Source organism: Chroicocephalus ridibundus, chromosome 6, assembly GCF_963924245.1.
Source record: "Chroicocephalus ridibundus chromosome 6, bChrRid1.1, whole genome shotgun sequence".
Taxonomy (NCBI): domain Eukaryota; kingdom Metazoa; phylum Chordata; class Aves; order Charadriiformes; family Laridae; genus Chroicocephalus; species Chroicocephalus ridibundus.
Genome location: NC_086289.1, coordinates 24,763,341 through 24,772,718, shown reverse-complemented (window position 1 = coordinate 24,772,718; position 9,378 = coordinate 24,763,341). Strand labels below are relative to the sequence as shown.

The 9,378-nt window shown below is 43.0% G+C and overlaps 2 protein-coding genes across 3 annotated transcripts in view; both read left to right on the top strand.

Moving 5' to 3' along the window:
- Nucleotides 1-6,360: 6,360 nt before the first annotated feature.
- Nucleotides 6,361-9,058, top strand: DUSP13A (dual specificity phosphatase 13A). Its single transcript, XM_063339582.1, has 3 exons — nt 6,361-6,568; nt 6,865-7,082; nt 8,171-9,058. Exons 1-3 carry the CDS (start codon nt 6,408-6,410, stop codon nt 8,368-8,370), a joined length of 579 nt encoding a protein of 192 aa, XP_063195652.1. The 5' UTR covers nt 6,361-6,407; the 3' UTR covers nt 8,371-9,058.
- The window catches only part of LOC134517738 (dual specificity protein phosphatase 13B-like), a 30,393-nt gene continuing 27,479 nt past the window's right edge, over nt 6,465-9,378 (top strand). Inside the window, exon 1 of one of the 2 annotated variants that reach the window (XM_063339579.1) lies at nt 6,465-6,568. The gene's annotated coding sequence lies outside the window, so the exon portion shown is untranslated. The remainder of the gene's footprint in view (nt 6,569-9,378) is intronic. The other variant, XM_063339577.1, reaches the window with a different exon arrangement.

The window sequence follows — 9,378 nt, the reverse complement described above, 5'->3', positions numbered from 1 at the left end:
CAACGTAGCTCCATTAAGTTAATGACACTAGCCTTTTCAGAGAATTCAGCCTTGTATTCTTTCTTCACAGAGGAAAAAAAAGGATCTTTTGCAATGCTTAGGCACGTGCAGCTACAGTGAAACAAGAAAATTTTGCATTTCAAAATGCTTCAAAGCTACATGAAGTTGTCAAGTCATTGAGCAATCTAATGCAAACCTCGAAGATTGTACAATCTCAATTGTAATGGGCTAGGTACATTCTAAATAGATCAAATACTGCATACTCAGAACAGAAACACGCTGTAAGAATTCTGCTCATTGCCACGTGCCCTGATACTGGTTCAGAGATACTTATCCCTAAGCAGCCTGTTCCACCGTGCTTTTATTTTTTACACCAAATGATGTGCAGTTTCCCAAATGAGTTGTTGAAGTTGGAGGGAATGTTCCACTTCCTTTGCCGGTTTAGCAGCCTCTGCAAACAGTGCAGGAATTAAGTGCAATTTCCATCCTCACAATGTTCCCCTTCTTTCCCTTTACAGCCCCTAGATGAAAAACTGACAAGCCTGGATTCATTAGTGGAAACCATAGAACACATATGTATGAATCTGTGGGAAAAAAAAAAAAAAGAATTGGACTTTGTCTTCCTGTTAATAATGGACCTGTTAATAAAGCTGGTTGAAAGTTGAGGTAATTTTGCATACTCCAGGTCCACATATTTGTATTCAAAATAACTAGCAGTTATCTGGCAAGGAAAACAACATTAGAGGAGAGCCAGGCAATTTAGTTAAACAAGACTTCGTGGTGCTTCTCTACTTCATGCATTCTTCACTTTTTCTGCCATGAATTTTTCTGCACCAGCTGCCAGTGAATCACAACTTTTTGCACACTTCCAGGTGCCAAGTTGGTACAATTTACAATACACTGTTGCGTTTGCTTGGATGTGAAAAACTAGTTTAAACTAAAAATGTAAAAATAAGTAAAAACTGAAATGTAAAATTGCTGCCAAAGTAACTGCAGCAGGCTACAGAGCTGTCTCATCACAGAACTGGTCGCTGTGACAGTGTCTTAAGCACAGTCCTAGAGCTACCTCACCTTCTGGGATCTCATTCTTAGCTTTTCATGGAAGGTGCCAGGAAAGTGCCGCTTTGTTCAGAGTGCTATGGCTTTGTTGTGGAATTTTTTTGGTGTTTGTTTTGTTTTGTTTTAACATAAACATGCACTAGAGTCCACCGGCTCACCAGATTGCAGGAAGGAAGCAAAAATGAAAGCAGAAGTTTCCTTATCCTGTTGCCCTACACTGTTTATAACAAGACCAGCAATCCACGTACAAATGACTTCCCAAATTCAGTCTCCAGACTTTAGAAGTCCAGGTTGGAAAATGAGCCGTGGTTATATATACACATGAATCCAGGACTCTCTGAAGCTTACAGGCCGTAAGGTGTGTTATATCAGCAATACATTTCCATGCAGTCAACCGCTGGCCAAGCATCGCATCCGCAGTAAAAGCAGAGAAGGCGGATCCTGGCCACGCGTCACTGGAGACAGCCCTGTGCCTGGCCGTGGGGGCTACTGGGCTGGTCTATGGCAGCCATTTGGCAACCTCAGCACCGGGGAAAGCCTTGACAGTTGGTTTCTATCTGAAGGTATCACTGCTCATGGCATTTTTCTGCTCTGTCTAGTTTCATCACCTAACAAGTATTTTTAAAATGACCAAATTAGCTTGCAGAGAAAAGTGGTAAAGAGCACAATTTAAAACTTGTAACTCTTACATGAAAGTAGACGTGTAATAACTGCTGAGCCGCTGCACTTCAAAGCTGGAAACTACTTCTCCTTGCTAACATTTGATGTTCTTTAAAAGGGTAAATTATGTAAATAATTTGTGCTTTATTTAACACAAATTTCCAATAAACCTCATTCCGTCACTTTGAGTTATGTCACTTCATGCCATGTGACATGAAGGCATTGATGTAAGTTTGATAGGCAGTGCCAATGCTGTCATGTCAGTCTGAGAATTTATGACAAATTATATGCTACAGATATTTTAAAAACTATTGCAGATTGCCAAGGGAAAAAAAAGTCTTTAAAATGTGTAATTACACTGGGTGTATCTTTGGATAGAAAACAATTTATTCAATTCACATAGTTATATTGATTCAATGTTCAGGCTGACATTTAATAAAAAAAAAAATGAAAGGAAATGTATATTGAAATTTCCCAACTAGCTCCTGTTATAAAATATTATATAGCAAAAGAGATGTGTTAATGTAATAGGTTTGGGGCTTTTTTAAGCACTTTGTCATTAAATAATACTGTTAGCATTTAATAATTTGAAATAATCTATCTGAAATAAATCTCAAGACCATATGCAGGGAAAAAAGGCCCCAGCTGAACAGAAAATAAATTGCTTATGAAAATTCTCTTCCGGCAAAGAATACAACCTTCACTAGAAGCGCTAATTGATCTAAATCACAATGTTTTCTTTTTCTGGGTTTTGGGGTGGGGTTTTTTGATAATCTGGATTTTGTACAGATCAGGTCCTGCCTTATAATTTCCTTGTAATCTCTGTGCTTCAGTTGAAGCACGCTGAGAACTATCATGTGTGAACTTTCAAGCATCTATTTTATCTTCAAATTTCTTACTCCTATAATGGAAGAAAAAGGGACTGAATGCCTAAGAATTAATCGAACTTGTGAAACACAATTATTTTTCAAGGCAGAAAATAAACTGGGGGGGGGAAGAGTAATCTCCATGTACTAATAAGAAAAAATTGTTCCATACATTAAAAATACATTAGTGTTGTAGAACACCAGAAAACTGTCTCACTTATAGCTAACCATCCCAAAAACCAAATCCTGAAAAGAGGCTAATGAGTGAAATGAGTAGATCTTTTGCGTCTGGAGATGACTGTATCTGTAGAAACATAGCTATAGAATCGTAGCTAGCTGAACTTCCATGCTGTAACGTTTTCACTATAAAAACTTTTTCTTTCAGGATACATGAAGGAAGTTTGATTTTTGGCCCAGTTTTCACCAGAGAGATGGAAGGGTGTCACAGGCACAGCATCAGTTAGTAGCAATAGCAGAATTTTCAAGAGAAGAGCCTCCATGAACGTCCTGTTTCTGACCTCTGCACTTTTTCCTGGTAATGCCATGTTGCGTGCTACTAGAGCATGCCATGGCAGTTTACACTGTTGCCACCTAAAACATTATTAGCCAGGGAATGTTTGATTTAGATTATTGTACCAAGTACTACCTACAAAGTAATCACAAAGGCATAGTCCACTCCTTAATAGGATGCCTTCTGTTGGGTGTTCCGAAATTAATCATGAATTCATTTCAACTGAAACAGCAGCTACTTTATGATCACATATACCATTGCACACAGACGTTTGGCTTAGAGCTGTCCACCATCCCCACAGTCAGGAGAATGTCCAAATTCTTGGAATCTCAAAAAGCCCCTACTGCACAGAAAGCCGATTTTTACCTCCATTCAGTGTGACCATATATCAGTTTGTTGCTTTTTACATCCATCCTTAGCAGCTTTAAAAGGGACAGGAAAGAAACAAAACTGCAGAAACAAACCCATCTGGACAAAAGATTACACCTGGAAGGAATGTCCTGCCAAATTTGAGGACAAAGTTTGCGTTTTCCATAGTTTTTTAGCATTTGAATTCAGGCTACTTTTTATACAAACTAAAATACAACAACTCTTCACAAACTCAGAATCGTGGCCTTTCCCTGAATGTTAACACAAAGGCAAAATAAGGCACTGCAGGAGCAAGGAGATGATGGAGCAAAGCCTTCAGCTTCACTTAGGGGAGTTAGCACTTCTGCTGAGGATTTCCACCTTCCTGGGATTTTCATGTCAAGGTACATCTCAGTAGAGGAAAGCCTGACTGTTCTGGATTGACCCACAGACCTGATGGCTAAATCCTGTGTAAACACATGGAAGGAGACGTATATTCTGAGACATCCAAGCCCTGTGCCGTGGGCACTATAGCAGGCAAGGGAGAACACGGAATCACGGAATCTTCAGAGTTGGAAGGGACCTCTAGAGACCATCTAGTCCAACTCCCCTGCTAGAGCAGGATTGCCTAAAGCACATCCCTCAGGGCTGCATCCAGGCGGGTCTTGAAAATCTCCAGAGAAGGGGACTCCACAACCTCCCTGGGCAGCCTGTTCCAGTGCTCTTGTCACCCTCACCGTAAAGAAGAGCAGGAAGAGATGGTCTTGTTCTCTCTAGTGGTTACATCCTGTGGGTTAATGAGTAACAGAGGCGGTCTGAAAGCCAGATTTCTGCCTCCTGTCTGTTTCAAAGACAACTCCTGGCAAAAAAAAAGTCAGTAACACAGCTTTACCGAAGTCATGTTTACAGGCTATTAAATGTTTAGAAGATGCTAGGTGTAGAAGGCCCAGAGTTTTGAAGCAAATGGATTTATGCCATACAAATGTTGGAGGCACACGGGGCTTGGAGATCTTTCTTCTGGAGTTCATGTTTTTCTGCTCAAAAGCTTTCATGCCGCAGATGAACTCTGAATTCTTAGTCAGTGCATTTGAGGTAGAGGCCAATAAAGGTTTTACAGCTGAAAAGGGTCAGAATTGAACATGAGTGGCAGATTTCTGACAGAACTTGACTGGCAACAGAAGGGCAGGACTTATATTTAAAAAATCCTGCTAGTAAAGCCTCAAGGTTAAGCCTCCACCCAGAAACATGAGAAAAGTAAACTAAATTAAACAACTTAATCTGCTCAGTCGTTTTTTCCTCGTTCATGAGTACAAGTCAATCAGCTTAAAAAAGCACTGGTTTACCAAAGGAAAAAAAGAACAAAACAGAGAAACAACACATTAAGGACATATACATAGCGCTTGAACTGTAACCGTTTTTGCAGTTCTCTCCTGGATGTGGCCAGCTGGCTGCCGCACCCCCAGCGGAGCCTGGCTGTGTGTCCCACTGCCCCCCCCGAAATAAGCCCAGCAGCACTGTGGCTTGCAGTTTCTTTTTTCACCTTTTAGGCCAGAACAATAGGAGCTAATAGACTCTTTGTATACAAGAGGCTCTTAAACAGTTTCTTCTCTAAAGCCACAGAATTTAAACAATTTCTGCTTCATGAGAGACTGAAAGTAACTTCTTTCTTTTTTTTTTTTAAACACATTAGTTTTGCCCTCTGATGCTGGAAACTATCACCTTGTATTAGGGTGATCTCTCACCCTCAGTACTTCTATGCATAGTTAACTAATCCAGTCTTTAATACCTGGTTTCAAAAGGCTCTCTATGATACGTCTCTTGATAAAATAAAGAAAACTCTTTCTCCGTCATAGTAAGTCAATGCACGTGGAATAAAGGTGGTTCAGACCTGACCATGGGTTCTTCGCCTCTTTTTCTACAGGGAATAATATCAGCAGCAAGCTTGTCCTCTTGGGTCACCTTCTCTTCTGGACTCTTTTGGTAGAGGAACTGTGCTCTGCATTGCCAGCTACCAGACTTACAAAGAGCACCAGCATTTCATGGGTTCTGCCCTATAGCTCCATCAGTGATAGCTTTGTAGCCCCACAGCCTGCAGACCAGAAGTACAGGCACTTCTCTACTTGAAAGGGCCCACTAACTCTGCAATTTGACATGGTGAGTCTCCAACCTGTGGCTCACCAGACCTTCCTGCATGAACTAACTCAGTGGCTTACAAGTTTCACCTGTCAACCATTATACTCACCTTCTTTGTTCTTTCCTCAACAGAGGGAGGTACCATACAATTTGTGGCAGGTGTATTGTATTAACACATCGGTGAAAGCAGGGACTGCAATGGAAAAAATTAAACATATAACATACGGTTAGGCTCAGATTATTTTACTTGGTGAAAAAACAGTAGCGTCAAGAAATACATTCCTCTAGATCACTGGTGATAGGCAAGGCATCATCATCTGCTTGGTGGTTAATTTAACCTCCTGGTGACCATGTTGGTAGGACCCGCTGGTGCATTTCTGACCCTTTCGCAGCTATGTTTTCAAGCACCTCAAAGTAACTGGGACACAGTTGTTACTGGGAAAAAGCTGCCAGTCTTCTTGCACTGGACAGGTTTCTGTTTTCCTTTATTGGGCCTTTAATTGCTTGTGACGAACGGCCAGATCTCGCTGGCTGCTGCCACTGTGTTGAGGACACTGCCGAGGGCAGTCATGGCTGTGCCTTGATGGCCGTCCATGCATCTGTTTCAACTGTCTGTGCCTGCCAGGGCAATGCGGAGGCGAGCAGCCAGCCACGGGGAGGGGTTTGGGGGACGCTACGGCACGGGGGTGCCATGGCTCAGCAGCAGCTGCCCGGCACCTGCCCCAGCCCATCTTCCGCCTTCCCCTGTGACGGCCCTGGGCTGGCAGCACCCCAGCCCACAGCACCGTGCCGCTGGCCGGTGGGAGCCGGGTCTCTCCTGGGCTCCCGGCATGTCTGGGGCAGAGGCGCTGGGCCCCCAGGGACTCGAAGGCACTGGAGCATGCACAGGGGACGTCCCCTCCCTTAAAGATATCGAGCAGCTCCTGAGCACCGGGCGGCCTTCTTGCAACCACGTTGATGAAGTATGGCCTAATCTCTTCTTAGGAGACCTGTAAGTACAGATTTACGGGCACACCCCCGCTGTATGCTCTGTCTGCTAGTGTGCCTCATAGCTGCAGCTTTAGCAGCTCATAGTTGTGCTAATTGCTGTCATTTACACTGCGCACAGCACGGTTTCCGAGATAAAATTATGACTAAGCTGGTACTTGCTTTTGGGTTAGCCCTTAGAGGCAACGCACAGGGCTGAGGCTCCAGCAAATGGCTCAGGAGATGCAATCGCGGGGCTTCTCCTGCTCCGTGAATATCTCTGCGCCCATCTCCATTTGTTTGTGCTTGTCTTTTCCTCAGAGTAACAGCTCACAACAGATTTGATTTGTGGAAGATGGGTGTGACCCATGTTTTAAATGCTGCCCACGGCACAGCATACAGCCATGGAGGCCAGGACTTCTATGGAGCGACCATTGATTACTATGGTGTACCAGCCCATGACCTCCCAAGCTTTGATATAAGCCAGTTCTTCTTCTCTGCGGCACAGTTTATCCACAATGCCTTGAACACGCCAGGAGGTACAAAATTATTGTTGGTGGCATTTTTCTGCAAGTTGGCAGCCTCTTATAACAGGTCAGCACCACAAGCTCAGTGGTGGACAAGTCACTACATGGTCTCCTGCCAGCCGCTGGTCACCTGCATGGTGGGTGGTGGGAGGCCAGAGTGCTGAGTACATGTGTGTAGCCCTAACTAGGTCCCAAAAAAGTTGACATGAGAAAAAGGGGTGAACAGTGCAGGAAAGAGACCGCGGAAGAGAGGAAAGGAGGCAGAGTAGAGAAAACATATCTGGAAGGAAAGGCTGATTCAAAAAGGGAGAAGCACCCTTTTGACAGCCTCTTTTGAGATCCTCTTATGGCAACTGCATTTGTAAGAATAAATGAATAAAGAGACAACAGTCTCGATTTCTACAGCCACCAACCTCATGAAGAGGCTCATATATTGCAGATGAGCTTCCTGCATGAACAGGGCTGTGCCCCTGCGGAAAAGATTTACCTTTACCGAAGGAGATTTGTAGCATGTTGCACAAGAGACTGAGCTTCTTGGCACTGGTGCAATAAAATACTAATTAACCTGTATTATATAAAAGACCATTTCTTAGCATGAGTAAACTGGCATTAATGGAGCTGTCTCAGTCTGTGTCACAAGTTCTGCCTTCAAAAGAGAATTACAGTCACAGCAAATTGCCTTATTATGCAATGGTACTAGGCCAGTCATTTTTCTTGGTGGCTAACGTGTTAGTGCCATCCTTTCAGGACAGACTTTAGCATTCTTGAAGGCCCTCTGAAATCAGTGGATCTGATTTTCCTCTTGCTCGCAACTGAACAACTTCATTCCTTCAACAGGGTTTTCTTTGATTTACAGGTGTCTCTGAGATCAGGTTGGGATCTTATGGCATTTCTCATACAACTGAGTGCAACAGTTGCAAATTAGACTTAATTGTTAGCACTTCATGTGATCTATCAGAAGGGTAAGAAATACCTCGTATTTGCGATGCTACTCTGACCAAACTGGAGAAGGCAGAAGGGGTTTGCCCTCCCTTTGAATTAAACTTCATCCTCTGTACTGTTTCTGTTCTATGGTTATAATTTTTTTTTTTTTTAAGCAGCTAAAATTTTGGTACACTGTGCAGTTGGAGTAAGCAGGTCAGCTTCCCTAGTCCTAGCATATCTCATGATAAATCACCACCTCTCATTGGTTGAAGCCATCAAAACAGTGAAGGAACATCGATGGATTTCACCCAACCGTGGCTTTCTAAAACACCTGCGAAATCTGGATGTTCAGCTACGGCAGAAGAAGGACTGCTGAAAGGGCAAACCCATTTACATTCACCTATCTGGGTTTCAGCCTTTGTAGCCATTGTGCACATGCAGCTTCCTGTGATCAATGCATGTTGAAAAAATGAAGAAATTTGTGCATCAAAGCAAAAAGTCAACAGAACTGTAAATGGATTAATTCTGATAGCTCAGTTCCTCCAAGACCAGCACAGCCAATGTAAGCTCCGTGTGCTGCAGAGCTGCTGTGCCTAGTGTGGTGCTACCAGATCACTCCACTGGAGTGGTTAAGATGGACCGTGTTTGTTCCTGGTTTGTGCTAATGCCAGAGGCAAGTTCAGTAACTGCATCTAGCTGTACAGTATCTTTGAGTCCCCTTTGCTTGGGAGTGTAACGTAACCAGCTTCCTCGGGTTGGTTACAGTTCTCATGTGCATGTTCTCATAAGAAAAGCTTTTTGTGTTTCAGGCCTGGTGATGTGGCAAGGGCGATTTCTTAAGAGCCCAGACACTGCTACAGAAACACTCTTCTTTCGCTGATCTGTTAAATATTGCAGCACTACAGAAAGCTGTGACAGCCTGAAGACCCACACCAGCAGAATAAACTTCTGTGCGGCGCGCTCTGCAGTCTCTGGGTCAGCAAACCCACAAACCTTTTCTTGTGTAAATATGTTTTCAGCAAGATAATGTGTATTATGTAGTATATTGAGGACATTAAAAAAAAAAAAAGTCAGATCTTCAAAGCATTTTGTAAGCTTGAACTCGTCAGTTCACTCTCCTTCCAAATTATCCCAAATCAGCTCTGTGTAAGTGGCTCTGAATCATCCCTGGTTTATCAGGTAGGATCTTAACTTACATTGATGGCTAGGCTTAATTGGTACAAATCAGTTTTGAGCTGTTTTGAGGATGTCACTTTTCCTATCGCCAGTTAATTGGTACTTAAACCAATGTGATTTTTCATACAGCAGCATTTGAAATTCATGCTACCACTCTGCCTGAAAATTAGCTTGTTACCTTGTGGTGAACCATGACGCGATAATCAAA

Coding starts and splice junctions, on each gene's coding strand:
- DUSP13A (XM_063339582.1), top strand. CDS start 6,408: ATGTCTGGGGCAGAGGCGCTGGGCCCCCAGGGACTCGAAGGCACTGGA. Junction 6,569..6,864: donor AATCTCTTCTTAGGAGACCT/GTAAGTACAGAT, acceptor TCTTTTCCTCAG/AGTAACAGCTCACAACAGAT. Junction 7,083..8,170: donor TGCCTTGAACACGCCAGGAG/GTACAAAATTAT, acceptor TTTTTTAAGCAG/CTAAAATTTTGGTACACTGT.